The 25,749-nt window shown below is 40.0% G+C and overlaps 1 protein-coding gene and 1 non-coding gene across 2 annotated transcripts in view; both read right to left on the reverse strand.

The window, feature by feature from the left end:
- Window positions 1-287: 287 nt before the first annotated feature.
- The window catches only part of GCH1 (GTP cyclohydrolase 1), a 38,031-nt gene continuing 12,569 nt past the window's right edge, over window positions 288-25,749 (reverse strand). The window contains exons 2-6 of the mRNA XM_036307728.1: window positions 14,756-14,865; window positions 10,222-10,277; window positions 4,382-4,413; window positions 3,414-3,498; window positions 288-2,345 (exon numbers count right to left, since the gene is read on the reverse strand). Of these exons, the coding sequence (XP_036163621.1) occupies window positions 2,216-2,345; window positions 3,414-3,498; window positions 4,382-4,413; window positions 10,222-10,277; window positions 14,756-14,865 (413 nt within the window). The 3' untranslated portion in view covers window positions 288-2,215. The remainder of the gene's footprint in view (window positions 2,346-3,413; window positions 3,499-4,381; window positions 4,414-10,221; window positions 10,278-14,755; window positions 14,866-25,749) is intronic.
- On the reverse strand, window positions 7,394-7,500 carry LOC118661303. Its single transcript, XR_004969273.1, has one exon. It is a non-coding gene; the product is annotated as a U6 spliceosomal RNA (small nuclear RNA).

Genomic DNA, 25,749 nt, shown 5'->3' on the forward strand with positions numbered 1-25,749 from the left:
CAAACTAAGCTTAAAACAACAGGGACACAGAGGCTACTCAGATTCCTCTCTCTCATCCCAGATCTCCCCTTCCCATTACTGCAGGAGCTGAGGACAATAACACCCAAACCAAATGCCAAAGGAAAACAGAGAGCCTGCGGTTAATTTGTACTGTAGCTGGGATTTACGTTCTAATAGCTTGGTGGCTACAAGAAGCCCTTCTTTGCTAAAACAGAATACAATGAAAACCACCTGACTGATTGCTATAGCTATACCAGTGGTTCAAAAAGAAACGACTTTCACAAGAACAAAGTTATAGCACTTTAATAATTTAAATAGAATTAACTTCAGGAATACACACAGACACACATAAAATTCAGACAATTTCATTGAACAGTGTTAAAAGTCTCCAAAATGGATTCGAAGTCGTGGATATGAAAAGGTAATTTTAAAGCACTACAGACCAGAGTAAAACAAGGTAATTATTTTGCATTCACCAATAAGATGACAGCCTATGGATACATTAGACCTTAATGAGAACACTTCTAGGGAAGTCATTTACAGAGGAATACAATAGATCTCAAAAGATAAATTTATAACTAACAATTTCTTTGGTCCTCCAAGCTACACCTGATTTTACTTTAAGATACCAAACATGAGTTGAGTATTTAATTCTACTTGTAAATATCTAAATATTAAGCAGGATAATGTTTTTATTGGCTTCAATTTTAAAAGGAACTCAAAATCAACCACCACTGTACTTTAGAAACTCCAAGTACAGAATATAGGAAACGGAAGTAGGGAATTTTTTTTAAATCTCTTCCATTTTGTCTCATCGTAAGCCAAACAAAGTGCAGAGCTAAGACTACCAAAGTTAAAGCAATCACTGTGGTTAATTCTTCTTAAGGTAATGGGATAAATGTGAGGAGCACTATGTCAGCCAAATAAGAGGCTTCTTCAAGAATAATTAATTTTGGCAGGGGAGTTGGGTTATTTTATTGTTTTAATTTAGCCCAACACGGCCCCAGTAGGGGAAACTTTAAGATAATCATCAATAAGGCAACAGCTTCCCGGACTAAAAGACCTGACCCACTTGTACAGTTACACTGAAGACAAGACCTTCATGGACCACAAGGGAAACCAGTACGGGGCTTCCAGCATTTTCCAGGGATTCCAGAAGATTATGGTGCATTTTCACAGACACCACCACTACACCACACTGACAGTGGACGCAGCTCACGATGCAGTCCACAATTAGTTCATTCTGCACTCTTTCATGTTCACGGAAGCTATGGTTCTGTGGACCTGAAAGTGATGAACACTCAAAACTTTCTGGAATACTTAGAAAAACTATTGAGAAGATAAAAAGTTTTGAGGGATCCGCAAGAAACACACAAAGCTCCCGAGAAACTTCAAATTGTAAAATACAGAGGACTAGTTATTTGCAGTGTTAGTACTCAATCCCATAAAATAATGGCTTTTAAATAAAGGCAAAGGTATCTACACTCCAAATGGTGTGATATTCTCATCAAGGCACAGAGAGTTAAATGTCTAAACCCCTGTATGTTGACATGAGAACACACTCGTAAACAACTCCAGGAATTAATTCCCGATACATGAATTTTAAAAAGAACAGAAGGTAGACATGTCCCTTTTTAATTCACAGTAAAATAAAAAACATAAGTAATCCATCACCTTGCCTTGGTGACTAACATTACAACTAGACAGTCAAAAATAAATATATAAAAAATAAGTGTTATGGCGGTTTAATAAACATGATTAGAGTGGAGCCTGGTGAACTTTGAATTTGCAGAGCTGTATAATAACTTATTTTAAGCATCACACCACTTTTGTTTGGGGAATGGAAGAAGCAGTATATTGGCCATAGTTTTCTCCCATTCCCAACACTCCAATGCTTAGGAACCAAATCACCAGACGATTTGAACAGAATACATGATTTCTTTCTCCCCAGCGTCCTCAGTTACCAAATGGCAGTGATAACAACACTATCAGCAGTGTGCGTGAATGTTGCCACTACGCCGTGGCAGGAACAAAGCAGCGGGCCCACCCCATATTAAAATTAACTTTATTTGATTTGCAATAAATAATTATTAAACACAATTAGTGACGAGGAGTAAGTTTCACAATTGAGAAGAGAATTGTACAAACAATGAAGACCAGACAACCAATGCTACTAGGGGCGTGATCTGCGGAGCACATGGGGTACACTGAAAGTTCAGCAGCTCCTGATGAGGGTGAGGAACTCTTCCCGCGTCTTCGGATCTTCCCGGAACACACCCAGCATCGTGCTGGTCACAGTCTTGCTGTTCATTTTCTGTACTCCTCGCATTACCATACACATGTGTCTAGAGAACAAGCCAACCAAGGGAGAATAAACAGTTACTGGTTTGGTTTTTAAAATAAAAAAGCAGGCCAAAAGATTAAATCTGATTAAACGGGGTTCACAATAACCACGTTTGTCACTTAGATAAATTTTATCTAAAAATATATATATTTTAAAGTTTCTTAGTTTTCTATCTTTTATTCTTCTCAGTGGTCGAATCCTTAAGGCATCCAACAGGAGAGGGGAGAATGGGATGTTCTTCCTAGGTGAAAATAATACAAGTGGTCTACGGAGATACAGCAAGTTCGAGATAAGAAGAAATCCACAGCTCTCACTTGTTCCATTTTCATGACCAAGACAGCATTATGCTAGCTGAGGTGTTCAGTGAATGGTGAAGCATCCAGAACCCAGGACGGTGACCACAGTGAGTTTGAGCGACCTGGCGAAGCTGGAGAGCATGCACAGTGCAGAGTCCATGCCACACCGGGAGAATGCATGAGAATTTTGCCCACAAGCTGCATGCAATTCTCATAATGCATTCCAACTTAAACAAGTGTCTTCTGGTGCCCTTGGTACCCATTCTTAGTTCTCTCTACTTTTTAAAATATGTGCCAAAATATTAGAAAAACTCTGGTTGGAGCAACAAAGAGCTAAAGAAGAAATCAAGACAAGATATACAGTCCTAACCGGTTTGGCTCAGTGGATAGAGCGTCGGCCTGCAGACTCAAGGGTCCCAGGTTCAATTCCGGTCAAGGACATGTACCTTGGTTGCGGGCACATCCCCAGTAGGGGGTGTGCAGAAGGCAGCTGATTGATGGTTCTAACTCTCTATTCCTCTCCCTTCCTCTCTGTAAAAAATCAATAAAATATATTGGGGGGAAAAAAAAAGAGAAGATATACAACGCTACTGCCTGTGCGAATCACTACCCCTAAAGCTTATGACTCCCTACTCTTCCACAACCTCCACCCCCAAACTCACACACACAAAACAGGCTCCCATACCCTAGTTCCCGTATTGGCAACACAGGAAATGAAGTGAATATCCCTTCATGCACCACTATGACATTATTAAAGGCAAATATGGACTTACGTTGCTTCAACCACGACCCCGACTCCAGCAGGCCGCAAGGCTTCTGTGATTGCTACGGCAATCTGTTTCGTAAGGCGCTCTTGAACTGTGGATGTGACAAGGAGCTCAGTTTGCGTGTCTGACACAAACAGCTGAACGTTTTTGCTATCTCTAGGATATATAAAAATCTCAAAAAGCAGACTTCTGAGAGAGGTAAAAGCCGAGACACACCAGCTTTGACCAGCTGGCTCTGTCTGCTGCCTGGGGCACAGGAGGCCCCTGTCCCATCCCGGCCCTCAGTACAGGTGCTGACGAGAGCTCAGGAAGCCGGGCGCCCTCCAGCACCCATGGAGGGAATGGAGTAGAGCAGCAACTGTCTCTCGGGTGTGCAGCAAGACCAACAGAATATTGGTAACAAGCACCTCCACAGAGGAGAGCAGAGCGAATGAAAAAAATAGCTCGGCAACAGGATTAACAAGGGGGTTACAGTGTGATTATTGAATTGTACTTAGAGCAATGCTGAAAACCAGTGAGTTAACCTCGGCAGTTCCTGTGCTGAATACACAACTGATCTTTGAATACATACATTCACTGCAGCATTACATCCATTTGAAAGCTGACAAATTTCCCAAATGTCTATCAGAGCAGGGATTGATTAAATGAAGCCACAGCACAGCCGTGCAATGGAACACTGAACAGCGGGCAAAACAAATGAAATACTTACATGTCTGTGGGGGAAAATGTTTAAGATGTAAGCCGGGGCGGGGGGGGGGGGGGTGATAGAGAAAAAAGATAAGTGAAGCCCATTATGTATAAAATTAATTTATTTTAAAATGTTTGTATATGCATAAAAATGTGAAGGAATGTATATAGCAGACATTTTCTGTTTCATATTCCTATGAGGTTTTAATTTTATGTCATGCGTATTACACTTATAAGAACAATAAGAAAAAACTTTTTCAGTAAAAAAAAATGGTTTTAAAATTTACCTTGTAATCTTCTACTATAGATTTCTACAATCCTAAAAAAGAAAGATTTGTTTTAGTTAATGATAAAAATTTTAAAGTGAATTGCTAAGGCTTCCTCATAAGACTAAAAGGACTTCATTGAAGCAATTAAAGGATGTGAGCAGGAGATTAGTGCTTACAGGAGGATAGAAAGATATAAAAACTACAGGACAATAAAGAGGGAAGGTCTAATGGAGACCAACTAGGACAGAGTGGTGTGTCCCTATGTCCCCAAAGAGAGAGAGAATTAAGAGTATATAGTTCACTTATGAAAAACACAATTAGAGATGAGTAATTTTAAAGCTCTCAAGCCAAGACTGAAGTATTCTAATATATATTTTTTTTATTGATTTTAGAGAGGAAGAAAGAAGGAGAGAGAGATAGAAACATCAATGATAGAGAGAACCATTCAGCTGCCTCCTGCATGCCCCCTACTGGGGATCGAGCTCGAAACCCAGGCATGTGCCCTTGATCAGAATCGAACCCAGTACCCTTCAGTCCGCAGGCTGACACTCTATCCCAGTGATGGCCAACCTATTGGCCTCGGCGTGTCAGCATTTTGAAAAACCCTAACTTAACTCTGGTGCCGTGTCACATATAGAAATTTTTTGATATTTGCAACCATAGTAAAACAAAGACTTATATTTTTGATATTTATTTTATATATTTAAATGCCATTTAACAAAGAAAAATCAACCAAAAAAATGAGTTCGCATGTCACCTCTGACATGCGTGTCATAGGTTTGCCATCACTGTTCTATCCACTGAGCCAAACCAGCTAGGGCTCAAGTGTTCTAATTAAACATATTGTTTAATCAAAGCTTAAAGTTCAAGTTAAAAATAAATATTTGTTCATTAATAGCTAGACCATTGCCAACTACTGTGCCAACTAACCCTATTAGGATAATCAGATTAGAACTGAACAGACTTCTCCAAACATCTCTTTACATAATAGGTCCATCTGAGCAATCAATATGATTAACCCCCTCCCAAAATAAAAGCTGACTGATCTTCGCTTATAGCACCATCTGTCAAATGATGATTTTTCTCCATTCAACATCTTTCACTCTAGTTGTGAAATGTAAAGACGGCCACATGAATCACCCATTTTATTTCTTTCTCTATTATTATTGATTTTTAGAGAAAGGAAGGCAGAGAGAGAAAGAGAAAACATCTCTTTGTTGTCCCCCTTATTTATGCATTCATTTGGTTGCTTTTTGTCTGTGCCCTGACCGGGCATCAAACCCGCAACCTTGGCGTAATGAGGATGATGTTCTAACCCTGTGGTGGGCAAACTGCAGCTCGCGAGCCACATGCGACTCTTTGGCCCCTTGAGTGTGGCTCTTCCTAAGCCTTAGGAGTACCCTATAGTTTAAGTTTAAAAAATTTGGCTCGCAAAAGAAATTTCAATCGTTGTACTGTTGATATTTGGCTCTGTTGACTAATGAGTTTGCCGACTACTGGTAACCAACTGAGCAATCTGGCCAATGCTGTGAATCACCCATTTTAGAATAATAATTCACATTAAGGACCTTTTCTTTAAAATTTGGCCTTTTGGTCATGAATTTGGACTCAAGGTTCATGAATGAGGCATTTTAAGGCTCTTCTCTCCAATATGACCCTCCCTCATATAGAACTGACAACTTGCTCCCTTATACCTGTTACAGCAAATAAAGTCAATAAAGTGTCGGTTGCCCTATTCACCACTCAGCCTGAGGGCAGGAGCCACTCTGATTTCTTCTGTGTTCCCAGAAGGCAAACAACATTGAAGGAACTCCAATACATATATTTTTTTATTTTGTTTATTTAGTATAATTATTTTGAATCCTCACCAGAGGGTATTTTTTTTCCATTGATTTCTAGAGAGAGTGGAAGAAAGGAAGGAGGGGAAAAGAGAGAGGCAGAGAAACATGGAGGTGAGACTCATTGATTGGTGTGCCCCTACCAGTGCTGTGGAACCTGCAACCAAAGTACATGCCCTGGACCAGTAATTAAACCCGCGACCATTCAGTGTGCAAATATATAAAAAATATGTTCACCAAAGCATTTTTTTTCTTTCTTGACGGTATCTTCAAACTTTGTATGTATATCAAAGCCTGGTTAAATGAATTCTATTAATCAGTCAAAGAAGTACTATGTAACCATTAAAAATCTAGGACTTGGACTTTTTGGACTAAAATATGTACAAGGGATTTTGATTTATTTTAAATAGAATTTAAAAAGTTGTAGTACAAAATGTAGAGTATGATCTGCTATTTTTTTGGGGGGGGGGGAGGCTTTGTTTTGTTTTAGTAATTGTAAAGAGCTTTGTGTTTGTATTTTCATAGAAATTTTCCAGAGAATAGTGAAAGAAATATCTAGTTTTTATTCTGGGGAATAAAAATAGGAAAGAAAAACTTCCCTTTTACTCACTCATTTGTATTTAAATTTAACTGGTATGTATGTTACTTTTATAGTTGAGAAAGAAGGAGGGAAATGTTCTCTTTGTAATCTAATGCCTACCCTGCCTTTTAAACTATCTCCCCATTACCCCTGCCTACATTTCTTATTTCTAACAAACAGATGTGTTCCCTATCCACCAGACTATGCCTTGCTCCTACCCTCTGATTTGCCTTTGCTTAGGCATTAACTATACCTAGAGAAACTTCTCTTCCATTTAGAATTCTGCTCAGCCCTCCACCTCTGGGTCTCTTCAACCATGCCAGGCCACAGCTACCTTGCCTCCTCTAAACTGGGAGCTCCAAACTAGGTGTTTGCATGGCACCTGTTGCCTCATACTCTCACCCTCCTTGAGGGCGGAGGCTATGTCCTACTTCTCTCTGGCACAGTGTCCTTTCCCAGTGGGTGTTCAATAGACTAACCACGGCTACCACGAGGCACTGCAATTCAAAATTCAAGATTTAATTCTGTTCACTTGGTTATTAAGGCAAGAAAATTAATATATGTTCAATGGATTTTTAGCAACAAAAGGAATTTCTTTTTTCTTTCTTTTTTTTTAATATGGGATGTTTCACAGATTTGCGTGTCATCCTTGCACGGGGGCCATGCTAATCTTCTCTGTATCGTTCTGACTTCAGTATATGTGTTGCCAAAGCGAGCACAACTAAAGGACTTTCTATTCAAACTAGGTTTACTCTAGAATTCTAAAGTTCAACCAGATCAACTCACTTCTGGCATTTTCTTATTACTTTGGGCTTTACTGTTGGACTGATGATATTTGACTTCTGTGGCACTGAAAGGTCATTCGTTTAAAGGCAAGCATATAACACACTTCACATACAAGAGTAAAATGAACAGTGAAGTTTTGCAAAGACATTCAGTTTGCTTTATTACTCTTCATTCCCTGAATATTCCTACTTCTTACAAGGAATAAGCAGTTGGATAAAAACTTAGCCTTCTTGCCCTAGCTGGTTTGGCTCAGTGGATAGAGCATCTGCCTGTGGACTGAAGAGCCCCAGGTTCTATTCTAGTCAAGGGCACATGATCGGGTTGTGGGCTCAATCCCCAGTAGGGAGTATGCAGGAGGCAGCCAATCAATGATTCTCTCTCATCATTGATATATCTCTCTCTCCCTCTTCCTTCCTCTCTGAAATCAATAAAAATATATATTTTTTTAAAACTTAGCCTTCTTTCCCACTTAATAGACCCTTTATTCAATTTTTTTCAATAAATCTGAAACTAACATATACTCGGTCTTGGCTTAGCTTTCCTTTCTTTCCCCCACTTAAATTTTAATCCTATTAGTTTAAGGACAAATCTCCAGGCTAATAATCAACTCCTTTGTATTGTTTCATAAAAGCCGAATTATTTGAGATCTTTTCCTTGCACTAGGAAAGGAAATAACCAAAGGTTATTCCTTCTACTCCCAAGTTACCATGTAGTCCAAGATCTCACTGGATCACTCTGGAATCCACTTCCATAAAGTGTTACCCATGGTCTACATACAGTGGTCTTTGAGAGAAGGTGCTCACCTTAAGACCAAGGCCTGTGTAGTCTGCCAAGCTGTTTTATAATATGAAAACTCTCCACTACACACCTTTTACAGGTGGACAGGCTGTGACTGGCACCAGCAGTGCCAGAATACCTCCATGGGGAAGATGCAGGGTTGGCAATAGAAATTACAGTAGGGTTCGTTATCCCGTCACCACCAATACCCTTTCTCAGTTGCCCCTTGGCACCGCCATTGGGTACAAATCACTGAGAGGTGGAAGGAAATTCTGGATCTGTGTTAAGAGCCTTATTGCAGTGAAGCAATTACAGCTGAGACAATAACATCCTTTCATGGGCCAAGGAGCTCTGTCTAGTGGCAAGATTACTGACCAAGAACAAAGTCAGTCACCAGGAAAGTTAAATTTTTCTCTTCTACTGACTTTCTCCTTAATCCCTAGAGGAAATGAGTGAAAAGAAAGTAAAAAAGAACAGCCATGGAAGGCAACTGTCAGACTGCTGGGTGGTTTTACAGATTCGATATGGAATTGAAAAAGATCTGGACCATCTCAGGACTGTGGCAAAACTCAGTCCAGGTGGAGAAGAAGCAGAAACACATCAGAGCCACAGAAGAGTCACATGATCATGAAGGTCCATTTACTCCAATTTTGCTATGGTCACTATAACCTCAATCAAGTTATGAAAACTTAGCTTGGTTTGTTGTAAAAAGTATGTTTTGGAGGGGAAGCACTTGACTGTGTATTCATTACCTATTTTTCTTCATTTTGTTCTTAACTCTCTCTCAAAACACACACACACACACACACACACACACACACACACACACACACACACTCACCCTCCCAGGATTTCCCCAGTACTATTTCTATACAGAGAAATTACGAAAGGGGCATTAAAGTACTGATGATGGATCAATCCGAGATATATAAACATGGACCCTCAAGTTGACTGTCCATTAAATAGATTACCATACTCTTCTTCCTAAAACCCTAAAAATGATAGCAGGGGGAAAATGTTTAAAGGAAGGAACACACAGGATAAAGAATGGAAAAGAAGCTATAACAGAAAGGAAAGAAATGGGAGAGAGGATGGTAAGCACTATCTTGGAGTAGAGCTGAGAGGAAGACACAGAATTGTGTCTGCAGAGGCAATGAAACTAGAAGTGAACTGACTGGCCCTGTAGGACCCAAGAGAGATGCCTGAAGGCAGGGTTCAGACCCCAAATGATGGCTGTTGGATTAAAAGTCTGAAAACAGCCCTAACCAGTTTGGCTCAGTGGATAGAGCGTCAGCCTGCGAACTCAAGGGTCCCAGGTTCGATTCCGGTCAAGGGCATGTACCTTGGTTGCGGGCACATCCCCAGTAGGGAGTGTGCAGGAGGCAACTGATCGATGTTTCTCTCTCATCGATGTTTCTAATTCTCTATCCCTCTCCCTTCCTCTCTGTAAAAAGTCAATAAAATATTAAAAAATAAAAATAAATAAAAGTCTGAAAACAGTGCAGTGCAGTTACACCCCTGCCTGGGTTTCCTCCCCGACCCCTCACTGTTAGCTAAGCCACCCAGAAAGGACTGGAGCTCAGGTCCTCTCCAGTCAGGGAAGGTTCTACAGAGGAAGGCGTGAGCTAGGACTTCAAGGATATGCCAGTGGGTGGAAGGCTAGGAGACAGGGGCGGCGGGGAGGCAATGGGGGAAGTGAGGAAAAGGACATTTGTATTTTAGGTCCTAAGTCCTCTAAGTCTTTATAAATTTTAAGTTGCAATGTGACCTCCACATTAGATCCACACTGGTCAAGAAGGAGAGCCTGCTGAGATCCTCGCTGCGTAGGCCCAGGTCCTACATGCCTGTTTTCCTATTCACCGCACAGTCATGCTTACCTCGCAAGTTTGCTGAGGCCAAGGACTTGCTTGTTGGGAAGGTAACCGATGTGGACCTTCAGAGAAGAGACAGAAATTATGAGCCAAGTGAAAATACAGTGCTTTCTTGTGACAAAATAAGGAAATTAGGAGACACAATACAGAATACTTTTATGAAATTCAACTCATGAAAATGTGTCTTTAAAACATCTAGAAGACTTAAAATTTAAAAAATAAAGCACATATGTAGACATTTAAAATTTACATAAATGCAGTAAAAGGAAAATATATAAGAATGGTTCTATTAATAAAACAACAAATTTGAATATAGTCATGGTATTTCCTGGTGAAGTTAAATTCTCTTTACAATTCATAAAGTCTTTCCTTATTGAGGGGAAATATCAAGAAAGTGCAAATTATCCTGCAACAAAGTAAACTGTAGGCAGGCCCAGCCAGTGTGGCTCAGTGGTTGAGCATCAACCCATGAACCAACAGGTCCCCAATTCGATTCCTGGTCAGGGCACATGTCCAATTGCAGGCTAGATCCCCAGTGGGGGGAGTGCAGGAGGCAGCCAATCGATGTCCCTCTTTCATCGATGCTTCTATCTCTCTCTCTCTCCCTCTCTCTTTAAAATCAATAAAAAACATTTTTTAAGTGGAGCCAGAAAAGCCTCCTCTAAATGGTTGAAACTATAACTTTAAAGACTGTCATTCCACACATCACTGTAGCCTTAAAGATCCCACCCTGTTGTACAGAAAGAGGGGTTCCACTCCCTTTGTCACACATGGCGGCCTCGATTCTAAGCTGCTGGAGCGTACCAGCTTCCCAGCTAGAGAAGAGCCCGGGGGCAAATGTGACTGCGCAAGAACCTGGATCCTCACACTAATGTTCTTATAGAATCTACTATAAAGCAAAGCCATTTCTGTAATCTTAATAGGCACTGGTTAATATCTAATATGTAAATGTTACTTCTCTTTGAGCCATACATTAGGTATGGAGAAAACATTAGTTCTCCATAAAGGCTAAAAGTAAATGGTCATTGTAGGCCATCAATTAACCTAATATAAAATTATAGACTTATTTGCATCATGGTGAGCCAGCATTTGTTGCATTTGTTCACCTACTTTTCTATACTTATGAATAATTGATATAGTAGTAATTAGTGATTTTTCATCTACTACCACTATGCTGTGGGAGTTTGCGAATACCTACGCATCACCTTCCTGGTCAGCAGGAGGACAAAGGAAAGTAGCTCCTAAATGTTAGGTATTTCAAAGAAAATTAGAGAGTTAAAACTCTCCCATAGAATCAAAGCCTTTGCACCACTTGAAATGTTTATCCAGCGGTTCTCAACCTGTGGGTCGCGACCCCTTTGGCAGTCAAACGACCCTTTCACAAGGGTCACCTAAGACCATCCTGCATATCAGATATTTACATTACGATTCATAACAGTAGCAACATTAGTTATGAAGTAGCCACGAAAATAATTTTATGGTTGGGTCACAACATGAGGAACTGTATTTAAAGGGCCAGAAGGTTGAGAACCCTGGAACTTTATACTAACATGCAGAGCTATAATCTGTGCATTGCTTGTACTATTTTTGGTCTTCCTAAAGATCCTAAGCCATTTAAATGTCCGCTTTAGAAAATCATCACTGAATATTGTATTTAAAACAGAATTAGCAAAAACACAAACACAGAGGTGCTCCTAGCAGAAGGTAATAGGCTATAGTGTTGAGATACTGTGATTTGTAAAAAATATGTACTTGGTCTTCATCCACCATTCCTGACTCATAGCTCCCAAAATCCTTGGAATTTTTCAAGTATTGAGAGGTGGGGGAGGGAGTGTATTTTGTTATGTTAACGAAGTGGCTTGGACAGCACCTAAGAATGGGGCCTGGTTGCCAATGGAACCTACTAAGTGATTAAAGGATTGGAGCTTCCAGTCCCACCCCACCTCCACACATACCACCCAGGAGGGGAGAGGGGCTGGAGGTTGGATCTATTGACAATGGCCAGTGATTTAATCAATCGTGACTATACAATGAAGACTCCATAATAACACAAGAGGATGGAGTTCAGAGAGCTTCCCAGTTGCTGAATTCCCAATAAGCCAGTAACCTAGTAAGTAACATGTTTCTTTGAGTACTTGTGAGCCATTCTAGCAAATTAATCAAACCCAAGGAAAGGGTTGTTGGAACCTCCAATCTGTAGCCAGTTGGTCAGAAGCACAGATCTGAATCTGGGCTTTCAGCTGGCTTCTAAAGTGTGTGTGTTGGCAGGATGGGGCTCCAGGCTGGGGGTGGGGGTTGGGCAGTCTTCTTGGACTAAGCCCATAACCTGTGGTATCTGATGCTATCCCACTTCCGGGTAAACACTATGAGAATTGAGTCGAATACTCAGATAGCCTGCTGGCTTCCTAGAATTATTCGTTAATGTGGGGAATTCCCTTCTATTCCCAACCTCACCACGTTGGAATTAGGTCTGAGACCCCTAAAGAAGCGGTGAGAGGCTGAGTACAGGATCAAGCTCTTGGGTCTGGCCTCAGCCAAGTCACTAACTCCCTATGAACAGAATAGCTACAGTATGGGATTTGTGTGTAATGGAATAATACGTAGCAATGAAACTAAACAAACTACAACAATAGGCCATGACATCAATGACTTACAATGTGGAGCAAAAGCAGCCAGATACAAAGAACACATGCTGTAGGTTCTTTCCATTTATATATACAGTCATGTGCCGCTTCACAGAGAGAAGTTCTAAGGAATGCGTCCATGGGCCATCTAGGTTGTGTGAACATCACAGAACACTTACACAAACCTAGATGTTACAGCCACTACACACCTAGACTATTTCTGTATGGGGAGGAAAAATATATTTCCCTCTATCCTTTTAGGTTCTTGGCTGAGACTCCCCTGTAATAAAAGATAGATTATCAGGAGAAAAACAAAGTTTAATAACAGGTATACCTTCTGTATACATAAGAGACACCCAGGAAAACTGAGAACTCAGAAAATAGCCAAAGCCACCACCTTAAATACCATATTCAGCTGAAGACAAAAGAAAATATTAGGGGTAGGAGAGTCAGTTATGGGAATTTACCAGGGAAAGCACAGTAACAAAGGAAAGGTTGTTAAGCAGATTTAAGTCATTGTCTTCTGCATTGATAAGAATTTCTAGAGATAAGGTATCACTAAGATAGGAATTCTTCAGGTCCATTATAATCTTTTGGGATCCTTAATTAACCAAAAAGTCTTTATGCAGCACATGACTGTAGTTAAAAAACAAGCAAAACTAATCTACCTGTGCGAACAAGAGATGGGTTAGGTATTATTAGAAAAGGGCCACAAGGTGAGCTTCCAGAAATACTAATAACATTCTAGATCTTGATCTGTTCTAGTTCTTGATCTAGATCTTGATATGTTCTGTACATTTTTCTGTTTTAATTCTATAAAAAATGAAAATATAAAATCCTTTAATAAAAATATTAAGTTTAGGTGATGGGTATATAAGTATTCACAATACTATTTCCTATACATTTTCTGTTTGAAAATTATTAATAAAGTCAAAATAAAATAAAATTATGATATGGGAGAAGGGAAGAGAATGGACAATTCTAGGTCCTAAACCCACAAGTTCTCAAAGGTGTGTTAACGCCAAGCTAGATAATATTATCTAGTTTGCATTAGACACATTTTTCTTAACATAGAAAGGGTTGGAAACAAATTAAATCCACTAATACTATAACTTCTGCTACAAGAACTTCTGCCATCATTACAGCTCATGTCATATTATACAAAAGTCTATCTTGGCCCTGGCCCAGTAGCTCAGTTGGTTAGAGCACCATCCTGATACACCCTGGTCAGGGCACATACAAGAATTAACCAGTGAATGCATAAATAAGTGGAACAACAAATCAATGTCTCCCTCTCTCTCAAAATCAATAAATAAAATTTTTTAAAAAGTCTATCTTGGATCAAACAGGATTTAGTCAAAATAAAGGACAAAGGTTTTCAAAGCCCGAAGCAACTACCTAGAAAAAAAGGAGAGACTTTAATCTCATTACTTTAACCCTATTAACATGGCATTTGCAATGAAATCCTTTCCTGAGGGCCTTCTGCCACTGTTTATATTTTGTTAATTTCAAGCTATTAGATTAGTCAGGTTGGTGAAGAATAAAAGTTTATATGTAATTCTAAATATCTGGGATATTGCCCTGACTGGTGTGGCTCAATGGATAGAGCGTCGGTCTGCAGACTGAAGAGTCCCAGGTTTGATTCGGTCAAGGGCATGTACTTTGATTGCGGGCACATCCCCAGTAGGGAGTGTGCAGGAGGCAGCTGATCGATGTTTCTCACTCATCAATGTTTCTAACTTTCTATCCCTCTCCCTTCCTCTCTGTAAAAAATCAATGAAATATATATATATTAAAAAATAAATAAATAAATATCTGGGATACTTGGGATTAGGTGGCAATTTTAAATATAATTATCCTAATTTTAAAGTTTTGTGCTTTTTTAAATTGTTAAGAAACAACAGAGAAAACCTTACCTTTCCAATAAATGGAACTAGATGATGTTCACACATGGAAAACATATCTATGTCCTTCACAATCACCATCTCATCATGATCTTCATCAAATATAGCATCGTTTAGGACATCTGAAATCAGAGGCTTGCTTTAGTAACAGTTCCAATTTTGTGAAAAGATACAGAGCAGAAAACCTGACAATCTCTGGCAATAAATAAACTAACAATCCTATTAATCCTAACTAAAATATTAAGGGAATGCCAATTAAAATTAGTCCCTTTTCTCCCATCAAATTAGCAAAGTCTTTTTCTTTAAATTATGGGGAAAAAATTTTATGATATAGTATTACATTAAAAATGCAGGATTACAAATATATTTGCAGCATGAGAGAGGAAAGAGAAGGAGAAATTATGCAAAACAAAAGGGTGGCTATTTCTGGTGATAAAAATAGGATGTTTTCACTTTCTTCCTTACATTTTCTCATACCTCACACTTTCTCTATAATGGATGTGTAGAAAACCATATCTGAGAAAAATAAAGTAAAATCCTTATTCTTCTGACTTCTGAGGCCAGATCCACACACCTATAAACTTCACCTCTCTTATTAATCCCTCCCATAATTTTCTACTCATAAAATTTATGGGTTATTGTATGCAAGAATCAGGCTTATTCTAAATAGCTGCTTTCCTCCTTCCAAGGGAAATAAATGCTACAATTCTTGTGAGTATGCTTGCCCAGGTTGTCTCTGGATGATGAGCCGTGTTTTGTTTAACCTGTGGACTCTGGCACCTATGACCAGACCTACAACAGACATTTAGAAACAAAACACTTCTGTTTTTAAAAACTGTACTGATCTGTGGACAGCTTGGGAGACTAGGTACGTTCAAGACACCGAGCTGACTGATTTCGAGGACTTGGGGATACCCAATCTGCACAGTATGATGAGACAGAGAAGAGAGGCCGAGTAGAACTTTGCAGCCACCTACAGCTACTTCTCCTCAGAAAGGCAGGCTGCAGAGTGAGTCACCAGGAAGACGTGCAAACGTCCACCCACACAGTGGTCCCACTGCCACTACAATAGAGGCTCACAGATACTGAGTCACCGTTTAGCCACACTTAGCATCCCTGGAGTCAGGCTATTCAGAGACACATTTGACTGCGTAGTAGGAAAGTCATTAGTGCGGTCAACAAAAGTGAACAAGTGGAGCTTAGACACACACTGACAAACACAACACACCCGTTAGGAGAGGCTGATAAAATCCAGGAGGAGAGAGGGCTCGGTGCCTTTCTGTAGGGAAGCACTCCTTCTCCAAAAGCAGGTTTCTATTCTGAATACTCTGCCCGCATTAACCTTCAGTCATATTTCTGAATGAAGTCTAAAAATAGATCCTTAGTGCTCCTCAAAGTAGCCTGGGTTTCTCCAAGATTTTAAGGTGATATTGCCAGGCATAGCTTACTAAAATCAGTTACTCAAGGAATCTTCCTGAAAGCAAAAGCAAACCAACGAAAATATTTCTTAAAGAAAACACAAAAGAGAACTGTCAAATGTAGGACGTACTCATTTGTTTTCCTTGGCAAACAATGAGAACGTCCCCATTCTAAGCTCTGACAACAAGCATAGGGCCCATGTGAAAAGCTAGCCCTCAAGGCTAAGTTAGTATCCGTCTCTATCACTAACTAGCCAGGAGTGGGCAAACTTTTTGACTCGAGGGCCACAATGGGTTCTTAAACTGGACCAGAGGGCCGGAACAAAAGCATGGATGGAGTGTTTGTATGAACTAATATAAATTCAAAGTAAACATCATTACATAAAAGGGTACGGTCTTTTTTTTTTTTTTTTAGCGCGGGCTGTAGTTTGCCCACGGCTGAACTAGACCTTAGGCAAGACTCCCTGTACCTCAGTCTTCTCAGCTGAAAAATGGGCATGAAAAAGTGCTCCTTCAGAGTGATATCCTAAGGATTAAATCAGGTAATTTACATGTGTTTAGCTGTTATTATTATGATTACAATTAAGATTGAGGGTGTTAAAAAAAAAAAAAAGATTGAGGGTGTTGCCAAACTATGAGTCCCATGCACACTGATGTACATCAAAATTTAAAAAGCAATAATTTTGATTCTAAAAACCAACTACAGAACAGGAAAAATAGTAACTTTATAGTGGAGAAACCTGGCAGAGAGTATCATAAGCAAGTGACCAGTAATAAGACATATCTGATACTGTGTAGCTCCTGATAGAATATGAGAAGGGCACATCACCTTCTGGTATTCTTCCCAAAAATCTGTACCTTCAGTGTAATCACCAGACAGATGGAGGGACATTCTACAAAATACCTAAATAAGTACTCTTTTAAAAAGACATGGGAAGTGGTCCTGGCACAAGAGCAGACATATAGATAAACGGAACAGAACAGAGAACCTAGAAATCAACCCAAGCCATGACACTCAATTAATATTTGACAAAGGAGGCAAGAGCACACAATGGAGTCAAGACAGTCTCCTCAATAGATGGTGTTGGAAAAACTGGACAGGTACATGCAAAATAATGAAACTAGACCACCGACTTCTACCATACACAAGAATAAACTCAAAATGGATAAAAGACTTAACTGTAAGTCATGAAACCATAAAAATCCTAGAAGAAGCCATAGGCAGCAAAATCTCAGACATCTTTTGTAGCAATATTATTTCAAAATAATACCACCCTGGAATACTATGCAGCTACAAAAAAGAAGAGTCTCTTACCCCTTGAGACAGCATGGAGGGACCTGGAGAGTCTTATGCTAAGCAAAATAAGTCAGTCAGAGAAAGACAAGTATCACATGAACTCACTCATATGTGGTATCTAATGAACAAAATAGATCCAGAGACATAGAAGCATGGAACAGACTGATGAGTCTCAGAGGGAAGGTGGGTGGGGGAGTGGGGAGATAAACCAAAGAACTGATATGCATATTACCACCCATGGACATAGACAAGAGTGTGTTGAAGTTCGGGGGGAGGGGTAGGGGGATGTGGAGGGGGTCAATGGTGAAATAAAAGGGGACATCTGTAATACTTCCAACAATAAAGATAATTTTTTAAAAAAAAAGACATGGAAAGACTGACAAGCTGTCACAGATTAGAGGAATCTAAATGCAACTAAAAATCTAATATCCTAATAAACTCTGTAGTTTAGGCAATAGTATTTATACCAATATTAATTTCTTAAGTGTTGATAACATTACAGGAAGCTGGGAAAGGGTATACAGAAACTCTCTGTACTGTCGCTGTTATTATGCTCTATGTCTAAAATTATCTCATCCAGGAGTGGAGCAGAGCTGTCCAACCGAGAGGCCTGGCCCCAGGGCCATTCTATGGCTGTTTTCACAGCTATGCTGTTTCAAAATTGAGCTGTTTTGTACTGAATAAAGTTTCCTTCTTTACCACACACACCCCCAAAATAAAAATAATCAAATAAATAAAATTATTTCAAAATAAAAACTTTTTTAAAAGGCAATAGTTATCAACTAGAATGTACGAACAATGGAGCGCTACTCAGAATGACTTCCAGTACATGTACTAACATGGTTGAATCTTCCACCAAGGGGAAGAAGCCACATGCACACACGCAGAACTATGTATGAGGTTCTAGGAAAGGCAGACACCGTGTTGGCAAGCAGACAGGTGGTTTACCAGGGACCAGAAAGGTGGGGCGGAGGATCGGCTACAAAAGAGTAAAAGGAAACTTTTCTGGGGGGTGATGCAATCTATAGCTTTGCCACACTGGTGGCTATACAACTGTATGTATTTGTCAAAACTCAGATTAGCCCTGGCTGGGTTAGCTCAGTGGATGGAGCGTCGGCCTACAGACTGAAGGGTCCCAGGTTTGATTCCGGTCAAGGGCATGTACCTTGGTTGCAGGCACATCCCCAGTGGAAGGTGTGCAGGGGGCAGCTGGTCGATGATTCTCTCTCATCGATGTTTCTGACTTTCTGTCCCTCTCCCTTCCTCTCTGTAAAAAATCAATAAAATATATTTTTAAAAAACTCAGATTACACAAAGTTGCTGAATTTTAATGACCTTAAGTTATACTTTAATAGAGCTAACTTTTAAAAGTAATTTTTTTTTTTTTTTTAGAAAACCTGTATAATATGCAACCTTTTGTGTAAAGAAAGTGGAAAGGGGGAACATACACACATACATACGATTATCTTCAAAAGTAAACACTAAAAGAATAAATCAAAAAGTGAATAAAAATGATTACCCATAAAGGACTAATAGCAGAGAAGATATATGGATGGCAGTGAGACATATCTGAATATAATTGGTTATAGTTTTCACTTTGAAATCATGTATATTTTACATATTCAAAGTAAATCAAAAAGAACAAAACTAGTGTCCCTCATACGTCCTACTGCTTGTGTGGTAATGGAACACTAATGTTCCCTATGTCCCATTTCATCAAAATGAACCCAGACTATAAACTTGGCCTGGCCAAATCATTTTTCTTCAACAGTAATAAAGTTCCCCTGCTATATTTATGTTTTTCTTCAACATATCTGAAAGCTACCATCTGTGGCTAATAAGAACAAAACACTATCACAGATTGTTTTAATTTCCTGCCTGTTATCAGCAACAAGAAGGTAACCCTGGAAACAAGGATTTATGGTATTTTATTTCCTACTGTAGGTTATAACCAATAAAGGAAACCAAAGTAGCCTCCAAGAGTTAAAGGTTTGTCTATACCAATGCCACACACATGCGCGCACGCACACACGCACACACAGCATAGAAGTACATACACCTTTCTTGTATTATTAATGACAGCAAATAACCCTGATGGGCAGCTGTCTCTCAAGCATTTAGTCCCTTTCTGAAAGTTCAGGCACACAGTAGGACCCCAGTACCTATTTAAGCATCCTTGAAGCATAGGTGCTCAGACTCCCCGGTGCGCTTGTTAAAACACAAATCACTGGACCCCACCCACAGAGCATCTGGGCCCGAGAATCTGCATTTCTAACAAGTTCTCAGAAGATACTGATGCTCCTGATCTGGGAAACACACTTCGAGAGACCCTGTTTTGACATATTTCATGGGTTGTGCCATTACGCAGAATCTTCACACCTTCAAAATGCTCCTACTCAAACAAAACAGGTTTCTGCTAGGGAGAGAGGGAAGGTAAGCAGAAACTCCTGGGGTATTCCCCTCAAAAGGAAAATTGTATCTAATGGAGTTGTTTTTGAATGAGTGGCAACAGGAATTAGCACTACCTAGGGTGTGTGGTGATCAGCACCAAAAAGCAGAGAAGGGAGCCAGAGCCAGAATGTCACACCTATGCTTCTCCTGGGGGGGGGGGGGGGGGGTGTGAGGTGGGGGGGTGCGGCAGCGCTAAAAGACACTGGAGGAAGACTGGGAACATTGAACGGGCAACCGGATTTGCCTGCTGGTTTTAGAACTGAGAGAACAAGACAGAAAGCAAGACCTAAAAAGCCTCTTTGATCTTGGCTGGAATTAAATCAACTCAAGATGCTAATAAAAATGAGCCCACCCTGATTTATTGGAGAAAGATCTGAATCCCGGGCCCAAAACCTCACAAGATTAGAGAAGCATCTACCAGCAAGCAGATCTTAATGCTAGCTTCTCCCAACTGTGAAAGTCAGCATTGTAACTTAAGGCTTTTGGAGTTTCCGCAGTGCCCTGTATGCCATGTACAGAGCCAAAGTTAAACATAGATCCCCTATTTTATCCAATTAATGTGTCAGTCTTTACCCTGTGATTACTTCCTTAAAATAGATTTAAAGAAGGGATTCCAAAGAAACTCATGTGGCCAAGGGAACATAAGAATTCTTACTGCAGTAGTATTGATAATAGCAAATATTAGGTCTTTAAATGTGCATTGGAGCCGAAACCGGTTTGGCTCAGTGGATAGAGCGTCGGCCTGCGGACTGAAAGGTCCCAGGTTCGATTCCGGTCAAGGGCATGTACCTGGGTTGCGAGCACATCCCCAGTGGGAGATGTGCAGGAGGCAGCTGATCGATGTTTCTCTCTCATCGATGTTTCTCTCTCTCTCCCTTCCTCTCTGTAAAAAATCAATAAAATATATTTAAAAAAATAAATAAATAAATAAATAAATGTGCATTGGAAAAAAATGATTACACAGTTTGGGTAGAGTCAAACAATAAAATATGAACCAGCAGTGACTGCGAGTAATCTGAGCTGCATTTATAATTTCTGGAAGCAATGTCCAACGCAAAGAGCAAGTATCAGAAGCAGTCACAGATGTTTAAGTTATGATCTATTTAAATGAGGTAGAAACAATACTACATGTTGTTGGTGGGCATACACATAAAATAAAAATATTAGCCCTGACCGGTTTGGCTCAGTGGATAGAGTGTTGGCCTGCGGGCTGAAGGGTCCCAGGTTCAATTCCGGTCAAGGGCATGTACCTTGGTTGCGGGCACATCCCCAGTGGGGAGTGTGCAGGAGGCAGCTGATCGATGTTTCTCACTCTCTATCCTTCTCCCCTCCTCTCTGTAAAAAAATCAATAAAACATTTAAAAAAATAAAAATATTAAAATAGGCATGAGAGCTAGAGACCAATTTCAAGATAGTGGTTAACTATACAGAGGGAGGGTAACAGGATCTGTATTTTTAAAAGCAATTATTAATATTTGCTAAAACTAAATGAATGTTGATTAAACTAGTTCTTTATACTTTTGCTTGCATATTTGAGACATTTCATTAATAAGAAAAGCTTTAATTGAAGTGTTCATACACAAGCTGGTGTTTTGGAGGGTTTTTTTCTGGGGAAAAAAAGCAAGAAACCTGGATTACCTTTGCACAGAAGGCCTGGGGCTGGAGGAAGATGTCACAGGAAAGACACAGCCTTTTCATGCAAACTCCTGCAGATGCCTCCCTAACGGACAGTCTGCAAGTAAAGCAAAGGCTTCTGCCCTGCCATGGCGTTAACCGTTTTTGCTTCCTACCTCCCTTTTAGAAAAATGTGTCCTACGAGTAAGAGCAACTGCAGTGTTCAAACAAATTAAAGAGGGAAGAAAATCACTCTCTCTGCTTTCATTCCCATCATGAGGGTTTACCTCTTGTCACCACTTCCAACACTCGCAGCTTTTTGCGTTTAAGACAAAGCTCACATGCTAAAACTTGGCCAAAATAAGCACGAACCCAAACATTCCGACTAACGTAAGGCAGAAACGAAGATGAGTTCAGACCACCACCCGCCGGCGTGGACGGCCTGCGGCACAGCTTTGACCAGCTCCATGAACTTCATAAACTGCACGTTTGTCAGCGGGAAAGGTCCACTGCGTGGCAGGGAAGGTAAACGTTTGGTTATTTTGGAAACTTTCATTCCTGTCATCCTTGGCAGATAAATCCCCAGGTTGCTTTTAAATCATTAAAATGTAGGTAAGACAACATGGATGAACCTGGAAGTGAAATAAGCCAAAGAAAGACTGTATGATATCACTTACATGTAGAATCTAAACAAGCCAAACTCCTAGAAACAGTAGAGTGGTGGTTACAAGGGGCTGGGAGGGTGGGGGAGATGGGGAGAAGGTGGTCAGAGAATACAAACTTCCAGTTAGAAGATGAATAACTTCTGGGAATTTAATGCACTGCTTTTTTATTATAGTTAACAATACTGTATTACATACCTGAAAGTTGCAAAGAGAGTAGATCTGAAATGTTTTCACCACAAAAAAGAAATAAGTATGTAATGTGATAGAGGTGTTAGCTAATGCTATGGTGGTAATCATTTTGCAACATGTAAGTGTATCAAATCAAGACATCGTACACCTTAAACTTAAACAAGGCTGCATGTCCATTATATCTCAATAAAGCTGAAAAAAATATGTATCTCAGACTATTGAAATAAATGTGCCAAGTGTCTTCAAAATAGTAGTGATATGCATGTATAAGACTGGTGAGCTACTCCCATCTTCTCAGCTGGTCTCATCATCAACATGACATCTATTGGTGAGGGGCAAGTTTTTGCATATGAAGTTATATTTATTAAATAAGACTTTTTTCCTGACTATAGTAGTAATGTTCTTTGTAGTTTATAAGATAATGAAATACCGAAGTGAAAAAAGGAAAGCACTTATAACCTCTCTCCCCAGACACAATTACTTAACTGGCTCTTAGGGAACCACAAGCACAACGGTGCAAGTAGAATGGTAAAGTATAGCAATAAATTAAGAGAGTTCAGAGACTCGAGTCCTCATTCGAACTTTGTGCAGACTATGACCTGGGCTAGAAGGTTCTCAAGGTAATTGGATGGTTTGGAAAGGAGTTTAACGGAACTCCCAGGTTCCTGGCTTGCAGAACTCAAGGTGTTAGAAATCAATACTAAGTATCAACAGTTACCCACTGGTCAGCCTTTGAGATGTGCATAGTATAAAGGTTAGCGGCTTTCTGAACTAAGGTAGGGAAAAGCACCTGTTCTAAACTATTCAGATTTGTTCACTGATAAAACTGAAGGCTGCCAATCATGCACATTATTAACTTTCAAAGTTACCCAGAGTTAAAAAAAAAAAAAAGGAGGATGTATACTTGCCAAATTTAGTTTTTTAGTTGGATAATTCCATATATCTTTCACAATCCAGCTGTTAAGCTGAAAACAAAATTTACAAACAGATGGTGGTAACAAGGTCTGGTTCACAGCAGTTCTAAAGAAAGACACACCAATCTGATACCTATGCATTTGCTTCAAAAGCCTTTAGTGGGCTCAGCCCTTATCAGCCCACATTCACATATGCCATGAGACTTCACAGAGATTAATGTTATGGAACCATCTGTAATTCTACCTGATGAATAAGTACCAACAGGGTGTGCAAGCTACTATCATTAGTGACAATGATTAAGGGAGAAGAGATCATCTTTTAGAACAGTGGCTCCCAAATATGGCTAATCACAGAGCTTTGGAAAATACAGCTTCCAGAGCCACCCTGAGAAATTCTCTAGGTGTGGGGGTGAACCCTGGACTATGGCTGTTAAAAAAACAAACACCACAAGCGATTCTGATGACCAATCAGCCTGGGAGCATAGGTTCTTGAGGAGTGAGAGAGAATGAGAGTTGAAAATGGACCCCTACTGGCCCTAATTGGCTGTTTAGCAAGGCCAAACAGTGGGCAATATAATACCTCACCATAAACCCTCACTACAGTCACCACGTCAGAGGGTGACAATTCCTGCGGAATACTGTGATGTCTGCCCACCAACTGAAAAAAGAAGGCCTAGAACAGAGACAGGTTGGGGGGAAGGGGTGACAAGAGGGAAGACATGAGGAAGAAGCTGCAGCCAGCTTTACCAAGAGCAGGCAGCAGAAAGGAACCGTGAAAAGTGAAGGGAGGGCCTCACATAAGTTGTAGCCCCTTCTTTGCAACCGTTTCTATGCTAGTAATTGTGAATAACCAAGGTGGGGAGCAGGGCCACACACTAAGCAATGGCATAAGTATAGACCAGAGGCCTGGTGGCAGCAAGTGTTTGGGTTTTTTTATTTTGCAGCAATCGTTTATATAAAGGAAAAAGTATGGGCTGGAAGAAACAATGTGGTTACATTGAAGATAAAGATTTGACGCAGGCCTCAAGGATGAATAGGAGGAGAGGAAGGAGGCACCACATAAGATAAAATACAACAGTGGGACACAACATCAGGCAGAAACTAGATTCCCTTCTATTTCAGAGCATGTTTCAAATTAAATGTTACCTTTAGCTCATGACCTCTCTCAAGCCCTGCCACACTCTGCGTTAGCTAAAACAGCTATCGTTCCCATTTCATAGGTGATGCTCTGTTTGGAAACATGAAGTTCTGCTGAGGAAGAGCCAACTAGTTAGTGCAAGAGCTGGATTTTGACCCCTGTCTTCTGACTTCCAGATCAGAGCCTCGATCACAGCCGCCGCCAGAAGTCTGAACCTGACCTACCAGAAGCATGGGCTGAAGGGGAGGGCTCAGAGGGAGGAAACCTGGAGTTATGTCAGGTCATGGTCCGCCATGAGGTGATAAGGTCTAAAGTCAATAACAGCAAAGGAAATGGAGAGAGGAAACCTGATTTGTTAAAACAAAGTAAAATGAGTTATCAACATGGGGGTTAAGAGAAGAGGGGGCCCAGGAGAGCAGATAGAAAGAGCAGCCTGATACCAGCGGCTGCTAGAGCCCAAAGCTGCTGAACATCACTCACAAAATACTGTTTTATCAACCATTTATCGGGTTTCTAAGAGGACAACTTCAGTCATGTAATGCTACTTTGACCTTTACTTTTTAAAAACTTGGAACAGTTTCAAGGGAAAAAGGAACCCCATTAAATCTTTAAACTAATAAAAGGGCTGTGTGTGTTTTTAAAAGGACTTCTCTTTCGAAGCTCATCCGAGGAAACCGGTCAAAAATCATTTCTCAAACCAACTAGAGTCTTTTAATCTTCACATTCAAACATTTTCTTTCTCCTGGTTGTGATACTGCATGAAGAAAACAGCATTCCTGCTAAAAATGTTTCCCCTGAATTTAATTAAGTCTTTAGACCTAATTTCCAGTTTCCAGGAATATGAGGAAGAGAGAAACAAGTTAAATGGGAACAAGAAGAAAACAAATCAGACAAATCCCACAGGTGGATCATCTTAAAGCACAACCGACAATCGGTGTCATGTAGGGAGGGAGGAGGGGAAGATCGAAGGAACTCTTCTAGATTAAACCTAACAATCAAATGCAACTGTATGGGTCTCAAATGGGTCCTGGTTTGAACAAATCATAACTAAAGACATATGGGACAACTGGGGAAGTCTGAATATAGATTAGGTATGAAATGATTTGAAGGAATTAATAGTTAATTTTACTAATCATAGTGTAAGTGGTTAAGAAAAAAACCAACACTTTCTAGGGTGACATTTTACCTCTAAATACATGTTTCTGATTTGCTCTCAGTAAAAGAATAGAACATGCCAATATGACAAAATGTTAATTTTGAATCTAAGTAGTAGGTATATAGCTGTCCATTATTCAATTTTGTCTATTTTTGTGTTTGAGA

This window comes from Myotis myotis, unplaced genomic scaffold (genome assembly GCF_014108235.1).
Source record: "Myotis myotis isolate mMyoMyo1 unplaced genomic scaffold, mMyoMyo1.p scaffold_m19_p_1, whole genome shotgun sequence".
In the NCBI taxonomy this organism is placed as follows: domain Eukaryota; kingdom Metazoa; phylum Chordata; class Mammalia; order Chiroptera; family Vespertilionidae; genus Myotis; species Myotis myotis.